Source organism: Coffea arabica, chromosome 4e, assembly GCF_036785885.1.
Source record: "Coffea arabica cultivar ET-39 chromosome 4e, Coffea Arabica ET-39 HiFi, whole genome shotgun sequence".
In the NCBI taxonomy this organism is placed as follows: Eukaryota; Viridiplantae; Streptophyta; class Magnoliopsida; order Gentianales; family Rubiaceae; genus Coffea; species Coffea arabica.
Window position 1 is genome coordinate 47,258,750 of NC_092317.1, and position 24,481 is coordinate 47,283,230.

The 24,481-nt window shown below is 38.3% G+C and overlaps 2 protein-coding genes across 3 annotated transcripts; one reads left to right on the forward strand and one right to left on the reverse strand.

The window, feature by feature from the left end:
* Nucleotides 1-12,087: 12,087 nt before the first annotated feature.
* On the reverse strand, nucleotides 12,088-15,360 carry LOC113743023 (tubulin alpha chain). Of its 2 annotated transcripts, XM_072048007.1 has the most exons (5): nucleotides 15,174-15,360; nucleotides 14,253-14,487; nucleotides 13,273-13,643; nucleotides 12,530-12,988; nucleotides 12,138-12,444 (listed from the first exon to the last, which is right to left on the reverse strand). In XM_072048007.1, exons 1-5 carry the CDS (start codon nucleotides 15,264-15,266, stop codon nucleotides 12,280-12,282), a joined length of 1,323 nt encoding a protein of 440 aa, XP_071904108.1. In that variant the 5' UTR covers nucleotides 15,267-15,360; the 3' UTR covers nucleotides 12,138-12,279. The 2 variants fall into 2 exon arrangements, with proteins under 2 accessions (XP_027126881.1, XP_071904108.1); XM_027271080.2 differs by having other exon boundaries at nucleotides 12,088-12,988.
* A 3,744-nt stretch (nucleotides 15,361-19,104) lies between these two features.
* On the forward strand, nucleotides 19,105-19,758 carry LOC113741112 (probable receptor-like protein kinase At5g24010). The gene is made up of 2 exons (XM_027268593.1): nucleotides 19,105-19,114; nucleotides 19,268-19,758. The coding sequence occupies exons 1-2, from the start codon at nucleotides 19,105-19,107 to the stop codon at nucleotides 19,756-19,758; spliced, it is 501 nt and encodes a 166-aa protein (XP_027124394.1).
* Nucleotides 19,759-24,481: the final 4,723 nt, after the last annotated feature.

Consider the following 24,481-nt stretch of genomic DNA (forward strand, 5'->3'; position numbering starts at 1 on the left):
TTAGAACTCTCTCGTACATTAATGATTGATGTAACAATATTCAAGGATGATCGGTGACATCACTCTAGGTTTTCTCTCTGGGTAAGTCCGTGCGCTTTGGTTGGCTGCCGTGCGTGCCGCCATGGCGGACACCGCTACCCTTCAGCCTCTTGCTGAAGGGAAGCTTCCAGATTCCTTCCCTTCTTTCCAAGCAAAATCTTTTTCTTCGCTCTTTTCGTCTAGGGAGCCTTCTTGCGTGAACGTGCGAGCAGACAAGACTACGAGGAGAGGGGAGCCTGCTGTAGTTTTCTCCTCGGCTGACATGGCTAGGGCTGCAGCGCCTTTTACCCTTGCTCTAATAGGGAAGTTCTCCAGGGGTAGGCCGGCCATGGAGGACATCCGAAAATTTTTTAACACGCTGGACTTGACGGCGGTTTCGGTAGGTTTGTTGGATCCTCGTCATATCATCATTCGCCTCCAAACTGAACGGGACTTTCACAGAATCTGGGGGCGGCACATCTGGTATATATTGGGTTATCCGATGCGGGTCTTCAAATGGACACCCTCCTTCCATGTCGATAAGGAGCCTTCGATTGTTCCTGTTTGGTTCTCCCTTCCCAAACTCCCGATACATTTGTTCAATAAGGAATGCCTTTTCCATATTGTTTCACCTCTGGGTCGGCCACTCTTCATGGATGCAGCAACGAGCTCTCTATCCCGTCCGAGCGTGGCCAGAGTATGTGTGGAGGTTGACTTGGTGAAATCACTGCCACAGAGAGTATGGGTAGGTTTTGGGCAGGGGGAGAGTGATGGTTTCTGGCAGGCCCTTGAGCCTGAGGGGATGCCGCAGTACTGTGGGTATTGTTTTCGACAGGGGCATAGCGAACACAAATGTAGAGTAAAGCACCCCGAGTTCCGCGAGGTGCCACCAGCGGCAAAGGTTTCTGAAGTTTCCACAGGTGCGTGGCATGAGAGGAGGCCACGGCTGGAATTTCGTCCAAAGGTTACCCAGGAGGTTCCGCAAGATTCTGTGAAGGCAATGCCTTTGGAGGGGCCGGGGATAGCGGAGGAGCAGAAGGGGAAGGGGGGAGTGGTGCTTGGCGCTGCTGGGCAGATTTCGTCGCCGCTTGCTGGCGGGGAGGCAGGGTCGCTGGCAGTGACCGGCGCTGGGGAGTCGGTGGTGATGGATAGGTTGGCGGAGGGACCCCAAGAATTAGCAGCTCCTTTGCGGGTGGAGGAACAGGGGGGAGAGGACCTTTGTGGCCAGCAGTCGGTTCTCCAACAGGAGCGGAATTTCGCTGGTGCGGTTGATAATCAGCTGGGAGATCAGGCTGTTGCTTCGACAGCTATGGCGGAGACAGGTTCGAGGATGGACATGTCAGAGGAGGGGAGCGAGGTCGGTGATGTGGGGTTGTCTGGTGCAGAAGTTAGTGCAGGGAGCTTATCGCCGCGCGGGCAACCATCAGGTAAGCAACAGGAGGAGGGGTCTTTGGTGATTGACATTTTTAATCTTGATCCTATAATTCAGCAGGTACACGAACAGGTGAATAATGGGGAGGTTTTTAGTTTGGTAGATAAGCCTAAGCCGAGGGGTACTCGGCTCCAAATCCCGAGTGACCGTGCTTTACGTTCTAAATCGAAAGTCTCCTCTAACTCATTTGCATCCTTGTCTCATGATTAATCTGCTTTTTTGGAATATTCGGGGTATCTCGCGATCCCCAAATTTTCGTAGGTTAAAACGGTTAATTGATGAGTTTTCAATTCCTTTAGTGGCTATTTGTGAGCCTAAGGCGTTACCACGCGACATTCATTTGTTTAGTGCACGCCTCAGGATGGATAGCTGGATCATGAATAACCAGGGGTCTATTTGGGTATTTTATAAAAATTCCTTTGACTGTTCTCTTGTGGGAGAATCCTCCCAGCACGTGTCTCTTAAAATCATTTCTCCGATTTTCCCAGTTCCAGTGTATTTTTCTTTTGTCCATGCAAAATGTAATGAGCAGGAGCGAGCTTTGCTGTGGTCAGCTCTGATAGCGGAAAACCTGGCGGAGCACCCTTGGATGTTGGCAGGTGATTTCAATGTTACTGTTAGCGCGGATGAAAAGAGGGGTGGATTGCCTTTTCGGGTTGACGAAGGGGTGGAGCTTAGAACGTTCATGTCGATGGCGGGTGTTTCGGATGTTGGTTTTCTGGGGTGCCCTTTCACTTGGTGTAATAATAGGGGGGGTCTGGCCCGTATCTGGAAGCGCCTGGACAGAATGTTTGTCAATCAAACGGCCTTTCTCTCTGGGGTGCAATTTCAGGTTCAACATCTAGGAAGGGAGCCTTCGGATCATGCCCCCCTTCTAATGTCTTCGTCGACGAGGCGAGATAACAAGCCTAAACCTTTTCGATTTTTGAATATTTGGACGACGAAGCCTGGGCTGTTGGATGTCATTAGGAGGAGTTGGGCAGTTCCTTGTTCTGGGCGCCCTTTGAGTCGTTTAACCGCTAAACTGAGGAATGTCAAACGGGACTTGCAAGTTTGGTCTCGTGAGCAGTTCGGTAACATTTTTGACGCGGTGAAGAGGGCGGAGGGCGAGGTAGCAGCTGCAGAGGACGCTTATGGAAATGAGCCTTGTCAGTCGCATTGGTTGGCACTCCAGGAGGCTCGTGCTAGACTGAGAAATTCTCTGGTGAGAGAGGAAGGGTATTGGCGGCAAAAGGCAAGGGTCAAATGGCTTAAGGACGGGGACAAAAATTCTAAGTATTTCCATTCGATTGTGGCGGAGAGAAGAGCTAAGTCCATCATTCACCGAATTAAGAATGACCAGGGGGAGTGGGTATCGGATGAAGGTCAGGTGTCTGCCATGGGGGTGGAGTTCTTCAAATCCTTACTTTCGGAGGAGCCTGCCACTGGGTCATGGAGGATTTTGGATGTGATTCCTAAGGTTGTGTCCGATGTTCAAGTTGCTGATTTGGAGCGGTTTCCATCGCACGAGGAGATAAGGGAGGTGGTGTTTAACATGGATGGGGAGAGTGCGGGTGGGCCAGATGGTTTTACAGGAACTTTTTTCACCTTTGCGTGGGAGGTGGTGGGCAAGGATTTGTGCGACGCAGTGTTTAGTTTCTTTTGTGGGCATGAGTTGCCGCGGAGTGTTTCTTCGACGTGGATTGTGCTGATTCCCAAGGTAACCTCCCCGCAAGATTTTAGTCAATTTCGGCCGATAAGTCTTTGTAACTTTGTCAATAAGGTGATTTCAAAATTGTTGGCCAACCGTCTATCAAAGGTGCTGCCTGGTATTATCTCCCCGCAACAGAGTGGGTTTGTTCAGGGAAGGCAGATATCCGAAAATTTTTTATTGGCCCAGGAGTTGTTATCTGATATTCGGAAATCGAATCGTGGGGGTAACGTAGTTTTGAAGTTGGATATGGCCAAGGCCTACGACAGAGTTTCGTGGCCTTTTTTGTTACAGGTCTTGCGTAGGTTCGGGTTCGGAGAGCGGTGGATTGATATGATTTGGAGGTTGATTTCGAATGTCTGGTTCTCGGTCATGGTCAATGGTGCTCCTCAAGGTTTCTTCCAATCTAGTCGAGGGCTAAGGCAAGGGGACCCTATTTCTCCAGCTCTTTTTGTGATTGGTGCCGAGGTCCTATCTCGCCTCTTAAATTCTTTGCTTTCCTCCCCCCTCTTTTCACCGTTTAGTGTACCTCATGGATGCCCGAAGGTTACGCACCTGGCTTATGCCGATGATGTGGTTATCTTTTCAAGTGGGCTGAAGAGGTCAGTTCGTTTGGTTATGAAAGCTCTGGGAGATTACTCTTCGGTATCAGGTCAGCAGGTGAACCATCAAAAGAGTTGTTTTTTGTCCCATAGCAGGTTTCCCAGGGCGAGAAAACGTATGCTTGGAGAACTCACTGGGTTCCCCTCGCGGGAGTTTCCGGTCAAATACTTGGGTTGTCCCTTATATGTTGGGCGGAGGAAGAAAGGTTATTTTTCGGAAATTTGTGATTCCATACTAGCCAGGGTGCTATCGTGGAAGGGGAGGTTATTGTCGCACGGTGGTAGGCTGGTCCTGATCAGGAGTGTGCTATCTTCTATGCCTCTTCATATTCTTGCGGCATCCACTCCTCCCAAGGCCATCTTTGGGTTACTGGAGAAGACTTTTGCTAATTTTCTCTGGGGGGCCTCCGAAGGGGGGCTGAGTTTTCACTGGATCAAATGGGAGCAGTTGTGTCAGCCATATGACAGGGGAGGTGCAGGTTTGAGGTCGTTGAGGGATGTGTTCGACGCTTTCTCGATGAAACTTTGGTGGCAGTTTAGATTGCGGAAGTCTTTATGGGCTGAGTTTTTACATTGTAAATACTGCCCGAATTTCCACCCTTGCTCTGCGGACGTCTCGCCGGGGAGTTCTTGGACTTGGAAGAGATTGATATCTATTCAGGGGGTTGCTGAGCAGCAGATTCGCTGGGTCTTGTCCAATGGATCGGCAAGTTTTTGGCATGATGATTGGTTAGGACAAGGTCCTTTATGTCGCCAGGTCGACTCTTTCCAGGAATATGCAGTATCCGATTTCGTGGAGCATGGTCGGTGGAACGTGCAGAGGCTGTGCTCTGTGCTGCCCAGCTGGTGGGTGGGGCAGATCCTGCGTGTTGAACCTCCCGCTGAGACGCATTCGGACAGAATGGTCTGGTCTCCCAGTACCTCAGGGGATTTCTCCCTATCGTCGGCCTACCAAAGTGCTCGTGAGGTTGGTAACAGGTCTTGTCTATACTCCTCGCTCTGGGGTCAGGAATTGCCGAGTAATGTGTCCTTCTTTATGCTGCGTCTGCTGGGGGCTAGATTGCCAGTGATGGATAGGTTGCAAAAGCTTGGGGTTGTCGGGCCGTCTCGCTGTTTTTGTTGTTCCTTCCCATGTCAGGAGTCTCTGGATCATATTTTCTGCACTGGGGAGGTTCCACGGCAAATCTGGGAGTCTTTTGAAGTGGTGGTGGGAGGGTTTGGGGTTTCCTCGACAATACGACATAAGGTGATTGGTTGGTGGTTGAAGCCTACTCGGAACCCGTTTCTTCAGTTTCTTTTTCGTGTGCTGCCGTTTTTGATTTGTTGGCACTTGTGGAAAATGCGGAATAAGTTTGTGTTCGAGGGTCAGAGTTTGCCTGTTGCTATAGTCAGTGATAGAATTTTTTGTGATCTGCGAGACCTATTCCAGATTAGGTTTAAGAATACTGTTTCTTCTTGCCGCGGGTGGCCGAGTTTCTTTGAATCTGTGGCTGGTTTGGCACGTCGTTATCAGGTGCAAATTGTTCGTTGGCGGTGTCCGAAGCAGTCGGTGGTGAAGCTAAACTCTGACGGTTGCTCTAGAGGTAATCCTGGCATGAGTGGAGGGGGAGGCATCATTCGTAACTATGAGGGAAGGTTTCTGCTAGGGTTCTCATGTTTTTTTGGGGAGCTAACAAGTTTGCAGGCGGAATTGGAGGCGCTTCTTCATGGGATTCGGTTGGCCGTAGATCGGGGATACAGTGCTTTGCACATCGAATCAGATTCATTGGTGTTAGTTCAGATTATTCGGGGAACGGTGAGGTGTCCATGGCAGTTGCAACGAGGTTTACAGGAGGTGTTGAATGCTAAGGGGTTGTTTAGAGAGATTTCTCATTGCTTTCGGGAAGCGAATAGGCCTGCGGATAGATTGGCCAATGTGGGTGTGGACGCTGGGTTTAACTCAACATATGTTTCATTTTCTGAGTTGCCTTGCCTGGTGAGGGGTGATGTTAATCTTGATCGGTTAGGCGTTCCGAACATTCGTAGGAGTAGAGCTTCTTTAGCTTGTTAGGCAGTAGTTGGTTGCTGTCTCTCTTTGTACTCTTTTCAGTTCATAAATAAAGATTAAAGTGAAAAAAAAAAAAATGTAACAATATTCAAGGATATATGCTCAAGACTTCAAAAGGAAAAAAAAAATAAATAAGAATTGAAGATCTTTCTGAATTGGTATATATCGTGTGTTTCAAAGTTTGGTTTTGGAATTGGATATCCTGCCTATTTTGAACGTTCAGTGTACTGATTTTGCTGGTATCCTTACATGACAAAGAGTATCAGTAATTAATTTAGTGACATGCACATATATAAATGTATATGTACCAGAAAAGAGTTTTTGGAATAATTTAGGATTAGAGATTTTTGTTTCAAATCACTTTTAGCACAAATTCAAAATTAGTAATTTTGGGATAACTTTTATTCCTTAAAAAATAAAAAATAAAATTTAACTAATTTATCGTTATATTCAAAATCTTATAAAGATTACAAATATAATTTAGAATTCAAAATCATACATTATCCAACAAAAAAACGCTTATGTAAGTATAACGTTAAACAACTGAATTAGATATACTTTAAAGTGTATCTAAAGTGTGTACTTTAGCATAAAAAAGTTAAAGGTTTGCAAGCGAAGTAAGATTAAGCTTACTTCTTCTCGTGTTCCTTAATAGCAGATAATAGAAGAATGTGAAGAAAAAGAAGTTCTTATCATATAAACTGTTAGGGTCCAAGCGCAGAACAAATAACTGTTGAGATATCAAGTAAATGATAATTTAATTATAAATAAGCCACAAAAATGAAAGATAGACGACACATGATATTTAACATGGTTCGGCTCCACCATTGAACATACGTCCACGAAGAGAAACTCGTTCTTTATTATGAAAGGAAAACCTTATACAAGAATACAACTTGAACCCAAATCCAATCCTTGTATACTATCTCTCATCTCCGAAGAACCCTCTCTCACCACCTATGTGTAAGGCTACATGTTACCCTTGTGTGTCCTTGTGTGTCTCTTGTGTAGTATGTCAACCCATCTATTTATAGGGAACATTATTTGGCCAAAACTCAAATAACAATAGAAAACCAATTCTAATTCCTAGACTTGTACAGAATAAGAAATAACTTCTCATTCTAAACTAAATAAAATATTCCTTGGCTACTATTTCAAGTAACTAAAACCAATTAGGAAACTAGTTACTTTCACACAAAACAAGAAATCTACTTAAAAGAAATTAAGCCAATTTTCTAACAAATATCCACCTTGACGAAAATTTCTTTTAGCAACCATTTGCCTTCAACTACCAAATAATATGGTACTGAACTACACACCCAAATCAATACAGTCCTAACACCAAATTGATTCAATCGACAAATGAACATGTGTAGTTATCCCGAATCCAACCTCCAGTTGACTCGTGAGAAGGTGCCTCAATTCATCATCTCCCTTTGCAGGATTTCTTCTCATCACCACTTGCAACTCGAGATCCCCTTCTGTGAGTTCTAATCCTAACCATTGAGGCAACTAAGTGGTAAAATCACCATACTTCTTTTCATTCTCAGGACTGTCTCGCCACGTGTGGTTTTCAAGATTCCATCTAAAATAAAAAACTTGTAACTGTCAGAACCTTCTGGTGCATGAAAATTAGATCTCTTTATTTTTTTGGGACACGTGCCACACCACCCAAAAAACATAACCGAAATCTAAAAGCCACCGGGATGAAGTATCAACTGTTGGAGGTGTGAGAAAATCTCCACCGATTCACTTTCAAAATCAACATTGGATTCCACCTTTTTCTTGACTCTTGAATCACCTGTCTAGATTCACTGTCAAGTATTGCTATACTTTTCACCTTCCCATCCTTCACCATCAATGCTTCTTACTAAGCAATTGAAACAAGAATATCACTTATTAAATTGTTCAATTAGTAACAGCCGCTAATCTACTTGATCTCAATATTTAACCAGGACCCAACCTTGAACAATCACACTCTTGATCCAATCATTTAGTTTGTTGGGATCCAAGTGCTTGTAAACGGCCCAGTTTTGCAACCAAACTCTGATACCACTTGTTAGGATCCAAGCGTGGAACAAACAACTATTGAGATATCAAGTATACGACAATTTAATGATAAATAAGCTATAAGTATGAAAAATAGACGACACGCAATATTTAATATGATTCGACTTCACCATTGAGTCTACGTCCACGGAGAGAAAACCGTTCTTTATTATGAGAGAAAAACTCTATACAAGAATACAACTTGAACCCAAATCTAACCTTTATATACCAGTTCTCATCTCCCAAGAACCCTCTCTCACCACTCATGTATAAGGCTACATGTTATCCTTGTGTGCCCTTGTGTGTTTCCTGTGTAGTATGACAACCCACCTCTTTATAGGGAACATTATTTGGACAAAACCCAAACAACAATAGAAAACCAATTCTAATTCCTAGACTTGTATAGAATAAAAAATAACTTCTAATTCTAAACTAAATAGAATATTCCTTAGCTACTACTTCAAGTAACTAAAACCAATTAAGAAACTAGTTACTTCCACACAAAACAAGAAATCTACCTAAAAGAAATTAAGCCAATTTCCTAACATAAACAATGCAATTTGTGATAGCCTACGTGCTGCCGAAAGGATCCAACTAACTATATCTATAACGTAGTTTAAAAAAAAAAGAAAAAAAAAAAGAGGAGGAAAACTAGCATTTGAGTTCTCATGTTGAACAACATAATGCTCATATCATGTTTTTGGCGTCTACAATGGAACTCGAAGGCGATCTCTTCCTCTCAACATCTTTCTCGTAGGAAAATGACATATTTTTGTCATCACTCAAATGCCCCACAATCGGTGCTCTACATCATCATTACCTTACGAGTGTTAGTACCGAAAAAAAAAAACACAGAAACGTGTATGCCTGAAGAACAAATCAGAAAGGATCTGTTCACATAGCTCAATTGAACATGCTGTCATGAACTCACTTCTGACAAGAAAATCAGACGTCCCTTGGTTGCTGATGGCACAGTTATTTGTTTCTGATTAAATGATCAGACCTCCTTGGTCCTTGCTGGAAAGCACAGGATTTTATAATCCCACCAAGATGGCCATTTTTGGTTGTTGGAAATATTTGGCATGTAATGAGAAAAAGACTTAGTGTTAAGAGTTTCTTTTGTAATGCCCTTGGATTTGTAAGAAATTAAGTTAACACAAGTTATAAAGAAAGTAGGATGTTATTTATAAAAATTAACAAGAAAATATAACGTGACCTATATATTTATGAGACATGCTGTTCGACAATTTTAACTGAGCCTAAGAGTTTTATAATGAATAATCACTGGTCAATGATATAATAATCATCCATTATAAACCTATTTACTTAATGTCGTATTCGCGTGCTAATTAAATTAGTTAGACCAAAGTTTTTTAAAAAAAATAAAACTCAGATCAAAGGTCTGTTATCTATTATCTAATAAGCATTGTTTTATAGAGGGGTGTCAATTGTTAGTTTTTTGTTTAAAAAAATTAAGATTAAATAGAGAGATTATACAAATACTAATGAATGATATATGAAATATGTAGTGTGTGCGCACTCAAATGATCAGATTAAAATAGATATGCTAACAAATACCTGATGAGCATTGATTAAAAAAAGTCCTTCAATTAACATGATTTTCTTATTCTCATGTTATTAAAGGGAGGTTAAAAGTACACTAAAATTGAGTTTAGCACTTCCTAAACACTCAAAGCTGGTTTTAACAACAAATGGCGGGTTAATTCCATTTTGCAGCCTTCCAGTATAAATTGGAACATTTTAGTCCCTAAACCATATTCTGATTCTCACTTCAATCTCTAAACTCTAAATTTAGATAAGTTAATCCATAAATTATACTTTGATTTCCACTAATTGGTCCCTAAACTCCATCTTTGTTTTGAGATTCTTTTTTATTGTTTGATTGGATTTTCCTGCTGTGCCCTTACAAGATGCAACCATACTGCTCTTGTGACTAACGTTAGTTTTGGAGATTTTGTTAACAATTGTACTTAAGTAGGATGAGTGGAACTAAATATCCCGATTCATAGTTCAAGGATCAAAGTAGGAATTGAGAAAGGTGCAAAATGGAACTAATACACAAACGAACGAGTTAAAACAAACTCATACATTTATAATTGGTTGGCTGGTCATGTTTGAAGTTTCTCTTTTGTTACTGATACTGCACAACTTTTTGAAATTTTGAAATGAGAAAAAAGTTAACATCTCTAAGTTATACGTTATGACCAAACAAACAACTTTTATTGTGATTTTTTTATGTTTAATTTGGCATACGTTGTATCTGAATCTCCTATCATCCAGCATAAGTTGGGGTTAGATCCACTTTGCATCCTTTAATTATACCTGAGTTCTAACTTTGATCCCTAAACTTTAAAATGAGGCACTTTAATTTCCAAATTATCCTAAAATATAGAACTTATCCATTTTAGTCCCTAAAATATAAATTTTTTCCCAGTTTAGTCCCAACAGTACATCCACTTAGGCATAAAATCTATCTCATTTTCTTAACGATATTACTTAAGTGGGAAAATTTTTATGACTTAGGTACTATAGTGTCTCATTTTTAAGTCCAAGGACTAAAGTGAAAATTTAGGTATAATTGAAGGGCGCAAAGTGAAATTAACCCGTATAAGTTGAGAATAGGTAGTTGTAATACGAATACACAGCAGTAATGACTAATAAGCTCAAGAATACTTTCCTTTTGATGTACAAAGGTGAAGGTTATGAACCTTTATGCTTATGTGAAGGTTGCGAAGGTTATGAACATTTATGCTAATGTATAAAGGTAAAGGTGAAGGTTATGAACCTTCAACACCTTCTCTTTATGCTTGGCTGACAAGCATAGCTTGAATCACATCTTTCTTTATTGCCCTCTAGCAGTGAAGGTTTGGGCTCTGTGTTATCTTTACAGCAAGCTACATCTAGATAGGCCCCAAGTTTTTTCATCTTGATTTCCTTCCCTTCTCCTTTTCCTGCATGCGTCAGACATGGGACTTGTTGCTACTATTTTGTGGAGTTTATGGAATAACAGGAATGGGAAAATATTTGAAGGGACTTCTAAAGATCAACTTTCACTAGTCTCTTTTGCAACTAGTTTTTGGAAAGATTACCAAGAAGCCGTTCAGAGTTCGCTACATGGCTCTCATATACCTACTTCAGCCCCTACATCTTGGATGAAACAGCAGCAAGGTTTTTTAAAGGCCAACTTTGATGGAGGAGTTTTTCAAAATGAAGGCTGCTGTGGCATTGGAGTAGTTATAAGAGATAATTAATTCTCATAATTTCATAGCTAGACTGACAAACCAAGTTGATGGTGTTCTATCAGTAAAGGCTACTGGAGCTTTAGCTGCTAAAACTGCATTTCATGCTCTACTTCAGCTTCAAGCTACGGATATTATCCTCAAGGGTGATTCTCAAGCAATCATTGAGAGCATTATTTCATTGGAGGATGATCAATTTGAGATTGGTCTAGTTTTTAGATGATCCCAAGAACTTGGGAAGCCAATTGGATCCCAAGAACTTAACAATGTTATGCATATAGCTGTTGGCTTGTCATGCAAAACATATAAGCTAATGCTTCTAGGTGGGATTCTACTCCCCCAGACTTTGTCATTTTCCCTCTTAATGTGGACATTAGTTGATAATAAAATCTATGGTTCTTTATCAAACAAAAAAAAATTGAGAAAATTTGTCTAAGGGGAGTTGGTTTTCAGTCTTATTTATGTGTTTTACATTATCTACTTGGTTCAAAATTTAAATAATTATCAATTACTTAGAATATGGTTTTGACATGGTTTAACCTAACAATAAGTTAACTTACTATTAGAGTTCGATTGTACTACATTAAAGTTTAAGAGTTATTCTGGTAAAAACAACTAAATGCAACTTGAACTTTTTGAAGCAATGATAGTCTTCACCGTTTAGGTACTTCCATGCACTTTTAAGATGCACAATGTATCTAAAAACATATTTCTTGTATCTCATTTAGTCGAATAAATACAGAACTCTGTGGGATAGTGCTTGTCACAAAACAGCTGAGGTAAAAGATGAAAAAAAAAAGTATAATTGGCTAGTTATTATCCCCCGGCTAGCAAAAAAGCACTGAAAAATCTTTGCCAATTTCCTATCAGCCAAAGATTGAAGTAAATGCCTGGAACTTTTTGTGCAAGTTCTCTTTTTAGATGTGTCCCTTTAGGTGTGCAACAAAACTAACCTGATTACATGTATAAACTTGAAACGACAGTACCTCTGACTAAATTAGTTCACAATTGCTAATATTACTAAAACTCCAATGTCCAATACTGAAGTAGTCCCAACACTAACTTGAACATATAAACTTAGAGTAACATACTACCAGACTGAATAAGTGCATCATTGCTAAAATTATTAGAACTACAATGTCTAGTACTAAAATAGTCCCTAAACTTTTCTAACAGATAGTCTAATTTCCCATTGCCTGCGAGTCACGATTGGTGAAGTCAGTGGAGCCAAGTCTAATATTCGTCGCCCTCATCATCATCTTCACCGTCAATATCCTCTGCACCAACTTCTTCATAGTCCTTCTCCAAAGCAGCCAAGTCTTCGCGAGCCTCAGAAAACTCGCCTTCTTCCATTCCCTCACCAACATACCAGTGCACGAAGGCACGCTTAGCATACATGAGATCGAACTTGTGGTCAATTCTTGAAAACACTTCTGCTACAGTAGTAGAGTTTGAGATCATACAAACTGCCCTCTGCACCTTGGCCAAGTCTCCACCAGGAACAACTGAGGGAGCTTGGTAGTTGATTCCACACTTGAATCCAGTCGGACACCAGTCCACGAATTGGATGGTTCTCTTTGTTTTGATAGTAGCAACAGCTGCATTGACATCCTTTGGAACCACATCACCACGATACATCAAACAGCAAGCCATGTACTTTCCATGTCGAGGATCACATTTGGCCATCATGGAAGCAGGCTCAAATGCACTGTTTGTTATCTCTGCAACTGATAGTTGCTCATGGTATGCCTTTTCTGCAGAAATAACAGGTGCATAGGAGGAAAGCATGAAATGGATACGTGGGTATGGCACCAAGTTCGTTTGGAATTCAGTAACATCCACGTTAAGAGCACCATCAAAGCGAAGAGATGCTGTCAAGGAGGAGATCACCTGCGTGCAAAAGACAGATTATGCTCAAAGACAAGCATCAATCAGGGATCTTCATTGGTCAGCTGATGATCTATTTCACCATTTGACATCCTTTTCTACTTCTAGTTGACATCAGATTCTAGAATTTTCAAAAAACAAGGCACAGCATTACCAAACATACCAGCAAGACAAATGAATGGACTAGCCATGACATGTAGTGTTATTCCACATTTAACAAGTGCAAACAGCTTTAACTTTCAAACAGTAATAAGGGTGGCCAGAATAAATGTCATTATATTTCATACCTGTGAAACCAACCTGTTCAGATTGGTGTAGGTAGGCCTCTCAATATCCAGTGATCTACGACAAATATCATAAATGGCTTCATTGTCCAAAAGCACTGAAACATCTGTGTGCTCAAGGAGCGAGTGAGTGGAAAGAACGCTGTTGTAAGGCTCAACAACAGCTGTTGAGACCTGGGGAGAGGGATAAATTGTGAACCCAAGCTTTGATTTCTTGCCATAGTCAACTGAAAGCCTCTCCAACAGTAATGAACCAAGGCCAGAGCCAGTTCCACCACCAACAGCATGAAAAACTAAGAATCCTTGTAATCCTGTGCAGTTGTCAGCTAGCTTCCTAATGCGGTCCAGGCAGAGATCCACTATTTCTTTCCCAACTGAAGAGACCAAGAATGAAAGATACATTAAAACATTACCAAAGTTTTGGAATAAGTGAAAATGGAAAACCAATATGTGAATACTTCTTAAATTATCTCCACATAAAGAATCTTACAACCAAAAGGGAAATTGCTTTGGATGGTTAATTGAAGTGATTTGGCCACAAAATGGTGACACCATAGTCTCCTATACCACCTTCCACATTCAGATTGATTATTAAGGAATGATTAACTGCTTTCCATTATTTCCCACTCCCACAGTAATAAAGAGGCATACACAAAGTCTAATATCACAATAGCTCATGCATGATCCAATACTCATTTATCAGGAATGTTTGCTTCGTTGCTGTTGCCACTCAAACAAGCATGGCAGAACTAAATGGCTTCAATCACCATGAAATTTCTGAATCATCAACTGAAAGTTCCCATCATCATTGACAAATAAATTTAGTAATATCAAATAAATTGTTTTAAGCATAGAAGTTACTTCAACTTAGCAAAACCAAACACCAGAAAAAGGAAAATGTGCACTATTAACACTAATAACCCATAAAAGTATAACCAGAAATCATAAATCAAATGAGCGGTAAATGGTTCTGAGTTCCTTACTGGTATAATGGCCACGAGCGAAGTTGTTAGCAGCATCTTCTTTGCCACTAATAAGTTGTTCAGGGTGGAAGAGCTGCCTATAATCACCAGTTCGCACCTCATCAATGACAGCTGGCTCAAGATCAACAAAAACAGCTCGAGGGACATGCTTCCCTGCCCCTGTTTCGCTGAAAAAGGTGTTGAAGGCATCATGTTCTCCCCCAACTGTCTTATCACCTGGCATTTGTCCATCAGGCTGCATTAAACAATGTAACAACAATTAGATCAAGTCCAGTATAAATAAAAATCACAAAACCATGAAGGAAAAGAGTCAAAATAATTCAAGAAAAAAGACTTTATAAGGTGGTGGTTCAACAAAAGGGTCTAGCTAGCCAACAATAATAAACATTAAAAACCCAGAAAAGATGCAATTTTTGATTGTTCAATAGATGAAAAACTTAAGATGGCTTACGGAAAAAGTCAATCGCTAGTTCCATACCCCAATAAACATCAGAGACCGAGACAAAAGAAATAGAAATATTTGAAGAAATGGCAAATTTATCAAATAAACATCACAAACTCAGAAAAGGAAAGCCGAAAATAATTCAAGAAATTGAAATCCTAGGGTGGTTACAGAAAAAAGGGCCCATCACTATGCCAAAACCGAACATAACAAAATCCGAAATATTTAAGAAAATGCAATTGTAAGGCGTCTCAAGAAAAGGGTCAATCCTAATTCATCAAATACACAAACCCAGAAAGAAAATGCAGAAATCATTGACATTGAGATGGTTTAAGGAAACGGTTAATCCCAAATCCCAATACTGGTTACAAAACAAACCAGGAAAATAAAATGCAAAGCTAATTCCAGAAAAGGTAGGTTCAATAAATTAGAGTAAAACAAGAAGTAGAACTGAGTAAGAGAATAGGAAATTAGGTTACCCGAATGCCATGTTCAAGACAATAGAGTTCCCAGCAGGCATTGCCAACTTGAATGCCAGCCTGACCAATGTGGATTGAAATGCATTCCCTCATTTTGTTTCTTTTTTTTTTTTTCCCTTTTTCTTTGCTTGGCCTCGTTACAGAGAAATGTTTCTTTGTTTATTACTAAGACTGAAAATGAGAGAGTATTATCTTAAAAAGAGGATTCGGTTTTGTTAGGGGTTGAGAACCTTGATATATAGGCACAGTTATCAAAGGTAGCCGTTAAAGTTTTTCTTTTTCTTTTTTAAATTCTGCAACGGTATGAGCAAAACCGGGCTTTAAAGTTTTTGAAATTTGAATTGATGGATTGAGGATTAATCAAGCCTTTATCGACATTAGAGTTTTAATTTTTAATCAAGGGCTGAAAATAATGGACTCTTAGATTGGGACTATTTCTTGGACCATGTAATAATTTCAATCATTTGCAACGTGGACTCTTAAATTGTGATTATTTCTTAGAGGGGCCATAGAATTTCTCATAAATAATTAGGACATTACTAGCTAAAATCTAAACCAAGGTGCTCAAGTCATTAAACAGGATACATGGTAACTGTTCTAAAATCGTCGATTCCAATTCTTTGAAGAAGTGAAATCAAAATTGCACCCTATAAGACGGTTTTGATAATGATTCTAAAACCGTCAGGTTTGATTCCAGTTATATTTTCGATTTCTTACGGTTGCAATTTTGGTTCTTTTACTTTCGTTTCTAGTTACTTATGGCTATACTTAATTATTTATCATTAGAAATTTTGATGTGAAAGTAAGGTGACAATAGATTTAAGATAGAGAGAACGTGACAAAAAAAAAAGTATTAAAAAAAACAAGATTTTGAATAAGGAAAAAAGTGATACAAACTTTATGAAATTTTCATCACACTATTGAATGTTAGTAACCATTTTAAATAAAAGATACACACGATTTTAGAGACATTAAGAGTATTTCCAAGGAGGACAACTTTGACTTAGGCCAAGCTTATCAACCTTTATCAGACTATTCCAAACTAGAACCGAAACTGGCGGTTCTGATTATACTTTTACAGGACCAGAATCGATAGCTTTACCTACAATTCCCTTCTTGGTTTCGGTTCCCAATTCTGGTTCAATTTGGATACGGTCTAATTTGATGCGGTTCTCGATTCAAAATGGAACCCTAGCCATGTAGACATATGGTTATGATTCTAGCCACAATGGTTTTTATAGGTAGGGTTAAAAGTTGAACTAAACTATTCGATACTCAAATCAAGCTCAACCTAGTAAGAGCTTGTTCAAATTGTCGTTAACTAGTCAAGTCTAATTTAAATAACATTTTATGTTTAATAATTTTCAAACTCAATGAACAAACTCATTCTAGATCGGCTCGACAATAAATGAGTCAAGTTTTAGTTAAAATAATCAAACAAATTTGAATACTAGATTGTTCGATTTAATTAGACTCATTTACAACCCTATTTTTCGGCTATAAACTGTCTAACTCGTGCCATGAGTCCATGATTCAATCACTTAGTCATTTAAAGTTCAATAATAGATTTCATTTTACCAGAAGCGCATCTTTACAACTTATCATGCCTTGAGCACAATCACATTGTACTGCAATGAAATTTACATGGTACTTCTAACACACTAGATTTACATATATCCATGGTACTCAAACTCAGACGGACATGCTGGTTAATATGGGTATTATAGTATTTTGTATTCAAACTATCATTCACAAATCTTTATACATATATCTTACCCAATTCCCTTCACTCAAATTTGTTGGAATGAATGACCTAAAACAATGATTTTGTTTAATACATTTCTTATTATGTTTTGTATTTTAATAACTTCTTCTTTATATGTTAAATATAACTGATAAAGTCCTTAGAATACTTACTGATGTGATAGTAGTTACAAGTATTGATAACTATGAGATATCAATCACATTTATAGTAATATTCTTAAATTCTCCTAGTCATAGTACTAATGAGATAGGACATCATTAGTACGGAAAGACTAGTATACAATTAGTCTCTACTTAATGTAAGTAGTGGTTGTTCTCATCAACCATGGTATATAGATACCTAGGTTAATGTGTAGATGATTTGTAAAGTACAAATACATTGGAATGATCCACTTAGAGATCCCATTAGGATATATATCTAGTGCCAATGGTTGTATCTCTTGTGGAAAGTTATGTAAATGATCCTACAACTTGAGATCACCATAGTATCTTGAGTGTGAATCACTATATTTTATACTCATTGAGAGTAACTTAGAGAATAGAGATTGGGTGTAGTATGAAGCACGGAAAGATAATGAGTGATCAAGATAGGATTCACCACTCAGATAGTAGGAGTTGATATCCGGATGGCCACTAGTGGGAAATTAACCCTAAAAGGTCGACTACGTTAGGTTAATTGAAGAATATTTTCAAGTTAACCTAATCTAGGGTTAATTCTAGAAACTAGTAAATTTAATTAGTCATTAGGGAATTGACACTTATTCCTTATTCTCTGACTAATTGGATATCGGTGGTGAAAGGATAATAATTACATGGTAACTTTTCATGGAAAGGTTAGGTCGAAATTCCCTTGACTAATTCCGGGTACTTGGGTGGTCATGATGTGTTGCTAGACATCACTCATGATTTATAATTATGAATTAATTAATTATTGTAATTAATGATAAAATAAAGTTGTTTATTTTATCTAATTCTTTTTGGGAATTATAAGTCATAATTATTGCCAATGCCTTTGGAGCCTATTGGATCACACGCATTAGAGTTTTGATTCTGGATTAAAATTATGTGTCCGAGTGAAGACTTGAAAATAAAGTATAAGATACTTTTGGGATTTAATTACAAAGAAAATAAATTCCAAACCTATTTGAGCAGATAGGAGAAAATAGTTATCCCCTATCTATCAGATAGCTGAAAGATAGAGTTTGTTATTGGATAAATTTTCGTTTGATTTGTAATCAAACAATAAAAACCTATCTTTTCTTTTTCTTTCTATCAATCCTATCTCTATTAGTACGATGAAAAACCTATGACTTTTTTTAAAGAAAAAAGGATTCGTGACAAACATAGAGAGTGGAGAATGAAAAGTATGTGAGACATACATAGAGAGAAAAAATAGACAAGGAAAGGTGAAAAGAAAGGCTAGCAACTTTCATCACTTTCACACAAAAATCGTGGAGACGATCCAGATATCACTCTCGTGTGGATTTCGATAGAGGTAGGACATCTGAACTGCTCAAAGGGTTGTTTGTCTTCTCCAATACCTCAGAGGAACGTCACAAAGATTAAGGTAATCTGTTTTTTTCCCTTTCTTCTTGAACCATACGCAAAACCTAGGGTGATCTTGAGTGGTTTTTTGGGAAAATTTTTTATTTTTTCTGCTGCCTTATGTCCCAAAAACCCATCAAAATTTTCCGCATAGAATAAGTGGAAAGTTGATTGTCAAAAAGAATATGCTTGTTTGAGAAGCAAAACATATAGTTTAGGGTAAAATACACTAAACCCCCTTGTGGTTTGGGTTATTATCATAAAACCTTCTCATTGTTTAAAAACCTACAAAGAACCCCCTCGTGGTTTGGATTAATTTGAATAATGAACGGAAATCGTCCAATTTAACGGAAAGTGAATTACACACGCTTGACAAGCGAGTGTGATAACAATACATCAAGGGTAACATGGTAATTTTATGTTTTCTTTTCTTTTCTCTTTTTTTTCCTTGTTCTTCCTTGTTCTTCCTTTTTCTTCTTTCTCCTGAACTATTTGGAGTAGAAAAACTGAAGCAAAATCAACACCAATCTTTGTTAATCTTACTTTTCTTTTTTCTTCTTTCCTTCTCTATTTCTTTTCCCTCTCTCTCTCACCTACTGGTGCAGCAAACCAGAAAGCAGAGATGGAGGTGTGTGAGCGGTAACTTTCTTCGAGCTGCAAAAAGGAAAAAAAAAAGCAAAAAGATTTTTGACTTTGAAAGACTGAGAAAGAAGTAGCAAGCAGGAAGATTGAGCACCAGAAAATCCTTTGACAAAGAATTAATGGCATCCACTATCTTCATACAGGTTCGGCGCAAGGGATCATTCATCGTGACATCAAATCAACAAACATTTTGCTTGATGAGAGTTATGTTGCTAAGGTTGCAGATTTTGGACTATCATGGTCTGGCCCATGTCTGAATGAGACCTATGTAAGCACGGGTGTAAAAGGAAGTTTTGGCTACCTTGATCCAGAGTATTTTCGCAGGCAGCAGCTTACAAACAAGTCAGATGTTTACTCATTCGGGGTCGTGCTATTTGAGGTTCTCTGTGCTAGGCCTGCCGTGGATCCATTGTTATCCCGGGAGCAAGTAAATTTTGGTGAATGGGCACTGGAATGGCAGAAGAAGGGGCTGCTTGAGCAGATTATAGATCCGCATCTCAAAGGTCAAATAAGACCAGCCTCTTTGAAAAAATTGGGGGAGACAGCGGAGAAATGCTTGGTAGACTACGGGGTAGATAGGCCTACCATGGGGGATGTGTTGAGGAATTTGTCCCTTGGGGTAACACCCAAATAACGCCTGGGTTTGCCAGGTACAAAGCCACAGCACAATTTGTTCTCTTAACTTCCCAATTTCACCAAACCCAGTAGTTTTGCAGAGCTCTCCTGATTGGGGCCCATTAATATTATGCTACTAAAGTGGAGTAGTATATTTTGTTCTTTCATGGAGTTTTTTGAGATGGGATGATAACAGTGATAAATTCCTCCATGAATATGCAAGATTTGAGAGAATTAAGAAAGTAAAATTTGGGTCTTGTCTTGATTTGGATTTTCAGTTGAATGGTGGCTGTGGTAATTGGTGGTTGTTCTACTGTCGTCGAAAGAAAAAGTGGAGATTTGGAGAAGATGATAAGTTTTGAAATTTTCAAATGAGCCACTTGATGTTTCTTTATTCTCAAATGAAGTGAGAAAGTTTTTAAAATCTTATGTAAATCTTGAACTAACTTTTAGTATAGGTTGAAACAAGGTTAATATAGGAATTTCATATTTTCCGTCAAATTAGATGATTTCCGTTTATTGTCCAAATTAGTCCAAACCATGAGGGGGTTCTTTGGGGGTTTTTAAACAATGAGGAGGTTTTATGATAATAATCCAAACTACAAGGGGGTTTAGTGTATTTTACCCTTTAGTTTAGGGTGACTAATGTACATAATGTTTATAGTTTGGACCCTTCAGTAAATTAGTTATTATTTGTCTAAAATTGGTAGTCTTTTAAAATTGGTATAATGTTTAAAATAGATAATCTTCAAAACCCAATATAACTGATTTTAACGTTAGTCTAATGACCACGAGATCTAAGATTCGAGTCTTGAGCCCTCCTATTCCCCCTTTCACCTCATAAGCCCATCAATGAACTTGTCAATGGAACATTATAAGCCCGTCAATATTGCATACACCTGATGTAGATATAATTTATAATTGTATGTTTATGAATGTGCTGCTGTGTTTCTTTTTTGAGTTTGAGTTTTACTGATGGGCTTAAAGTTTCTATGCAGCCTAACAAACAGTGTCAAAAGAAAATGGGCTTTTTTTCTTTTGTTTAGATCCTTCTGTATCATACTGGGATGGCTATAAACACCCTGTGAAAAAAGGAAAAAAGGCATTTTATGAAATACCTTGCAAAAAAAAAAAAAGAAGAAGAAGAAAGCAGCTCCATATTTTTCTAGTTAATCGAAGTCGTACACACTTTTCAGATTTTTACCCTCTAAATCTTGGTAGAAAGCAGCTCCTAGTTTGAACATATTCTAACCTCTCTATGCTTCTTTTGTATATATCGATCAACACTAATTAGTCTAAATCTTGTACGATGATTTCTGGCAAGTAAATTTGTCCAACATATTGTGCAAAATGGGTATTTTGACAAACTAATACACCTTTCTACACCTGTTAAATTAAGTACGGCTTTACATTTTTCTGGTTCATTGAAGATTAATTACAAGCAAATACCATGTTATCAAGATGTGGAGTTATAGGGTAACGATTTGGGAAAAAGGGGGGTGGGGGGGGCGCAACTGGTCCAAAACTTGCATGGCCGGTGGATGCATAGGGCTTGCTTCTGTATAATCTCTTTTGGTTTTCTTTTGTGTACCTGTATTATCATGAGAGCCTTCCAAGACAGCCCCTTTGAGGCTTTGACATGTTATTTACACATCTATCTTTCAGTTATTTTTGCTTTGTTATTTGTTTTTTCGAGATTATCAAGCACGTTTTGTCTTATTGGAATTGGTAGCTGAAATTGGTAGCTATCATCCTTCTGAAATTGATAGTTATCATCACGTTGCCTAAGAATCCTAATATTAGTTACATAGAATTTACATAGTTTGACCTATGTCTATAAGAAAATGCAAGGGAACCAACAAAAGACTTAACAGCTCAAAGAATTAAATAGTTTACTTATGAACTCTCTTGGTTTGGTACTAAAACCAAATATTTATCTTGAATTGAGGCGTAAACCTCCCTAAAACTTCTTTTGAACCAGTGTCTTAGTACATTTAAGGGTAAAATACACTAAACCCCCTTGTGGTTTGGGTTATTGTCATAAAACCTCCTCATTGTTTAAAAACTCCAAAAGAGCCCCCTCATGGTTTGGATTAATTTGGCCAACGGACGGAAATCATCCAATTTGACGAAATAATATAAAATTCCTATGTTAACCTTGTTTTCAAACTATACTAAAAGTTAGTTCGGGTTTTACTTAAGATTTTAAAAACTTTCTTGCTTCATTTAAGAAAAAAGTAAAATTCAGGGGTTAATTCAACAAATTCTAAAAATTTGTTGTCTTCTCCAACCAGAGGATGTTCAGATTTCAGAACCCATCGCCTTTCTTTTTGTTCTTTTTTTTTTCCTTTTTCTGTTTTCCTTTCCCTTCCATTTTCTTCTCCTTTTCTTCCTTTCTTCAGTCCAACAATTGTCACCTTGCCATCACCGCCATCGTCGCCGTCACTATGATTCTCGTGGTCATTACCTTCATCATCATCTTCAGCACCATTAGGTCTCAGATTTCATCTAAATTCAAGAATCTTGAATTGTCTAAGGAAAAAATTAAGGGGCCAAACTAAAATTTCAAAACATTCTTCATCTTCTCCGGCGATAAAGCAGCTTTCATTATTGCTGCCGCCACATCCATCATCGTCTTTGTGGGTTTACAAACAGACTTTATGAGTCAAGGTGAAAATTTTCAAAGTTTCTGTTCTTCCCTGCCTATTATTATCATTTACAGATCTTGCGGCAGCGATAGTAGAAGCAGCGCCGCTAGTAGCTACCACCAGTGGTGGAATTTAACAAAAATTACACCCTCAAATCCAATTTCAGCGTAGATCATGATTATGAATCAGATTTGACCAAAAACAAGCAAAGAGTAACAAACATAGGCATGAACAGTGATAGGCAAAACTATAAATTTCAGTCCAAAAACAAAGCAAAACCAACAAATTACTATATAAAAACAATCCTTTGGACCAGTAAAATGGTTATATGACACCAATTACACACAGAAAGTCAGATATTTGCATGGTTTAAAAGAAAATTTGTGAGGCTGCCTTGATTTATATCTCAAATCCATCTGGATTTCTTACGTATCAATTGGTGACCATGATGGCAATGGTGATGGCATCGAATCTGGTTACCAAAGAATGGGTTAAGGGTAATTACTTAAGAGATTAAAGGTGTTGCTGTAAGGAGATTTCTATTGGAGAAGAAGCCAAAGTTTGACATGAACTTTCTTAAGAATCCCCTGGTGCTGCAACAAAAGATAAATATAAGAAGGAGAAAGAGTGGTCGTGGTTGTGAGGGGGTTGGTGTTTTTGTGCATCTGCTGTCTCTGTTTTGATTGCGGGAGCCGGGAGGAGGAAGGAGATGAAACGAAAGAAAAGGAAAAAGAATAAAAAGCAACCTTCTGATTTTGGGAGAAGGAAAGCAAAAGAAAGTGAAAAAAAGAAAGAAAAGAAGGAGGGTATAATTGGAAGAAAAAATCAGTTTTTATGCAGAAAAATCAACGTGATCAATTTTACTCACGTATTAGGCGAGTGTGACTCACTTTCCGTTAATTTGGATGTTTTTCATCCAAATTCCAGATTAGTCCATAGTGTAAGGAGGTTCAATGTGTGTTTTTAAACAATGAGGAGGTTTTATGACAATAACCCAAACCACAAGGGGGTTTAGTGTATTTTACCCTACATTTAAATTCATTCATTCCCAATCTATTTAAAACCACTACAAGGAGAGATTTTTTTTTTTTTTTTTTACAGAATTCTTGATTGTATCCACCAAGAGGAGAGATTTCTTTGTAAAACTGTCGATATAAAATACAAAGATAACTCAATAATAGTGTGTTATGAATGAAATTTATGTGTACACATAATAAGTTTAGTATATTTTAAATATACTAACAAGTACCCTAGAACACCTAAACTTAAACTCTTGGCAGTTTAACTTTAACCCGTCCATCATTGGCTGTTTAACTCTTTGAACCATAATTCAACATCACCACTCGGTTTTGTGAGTCTCAACTCGACTTTCACTTGCCAGGGACACCGATCAAATTGAGGTAACTCATAAATAAAAAAAAATTGAAAAACAATCAAATTTCTAGGTTAACCTGTTTGGATTCTTCTGTTTTTTAAAAACTAGTTTTTCAAATACTATAAAAATTTTTAAAAAGTAGTCTAAATTTTTTTTAATGTTTAAAAAATAATTTTTCACTTGCCAGAGACTGAGTTTTGTAAGTGAAACTACGATATAATAATGTTAGAAGCAGTGGTCACTGTTAAGGATGAATGAGATGAATGTTTCCACGTACGAGGCAGTCTGCTAATTGCCTACTAATTAATCAATAAAACTCTGCAAACTCGATTTGACATGGCCAATCTCCATATAGGAGTGTCAGAAAATTTATGCAACTTGCGTTACGTGATAGTAATTAAAGACAATGTGTACAACTAATTAAGAAGATTACTCGGAGATGACAAATTAGATGACTATGTTAAACTGCAGCTTCTGTTTTCTAGAGTGTAATTGTGTAATAAAAACAAGAATGGTATATACTTGTTAGTCCTAGAGCTTTGACGTCTTCTAACAACTTGATCTTTCTTTATGAAACCACGGATCGAGCATAACAGTAAAGTTTAGTCTTAGGATCTTTAGTGCTAGGGACAATTTCACAAACCTCCCCTGAGGTTTTTAATAGTTACAAAGTGCTCCCCTCAAGTTTTAAAAATTACACATACCTCCCATACTTTTAC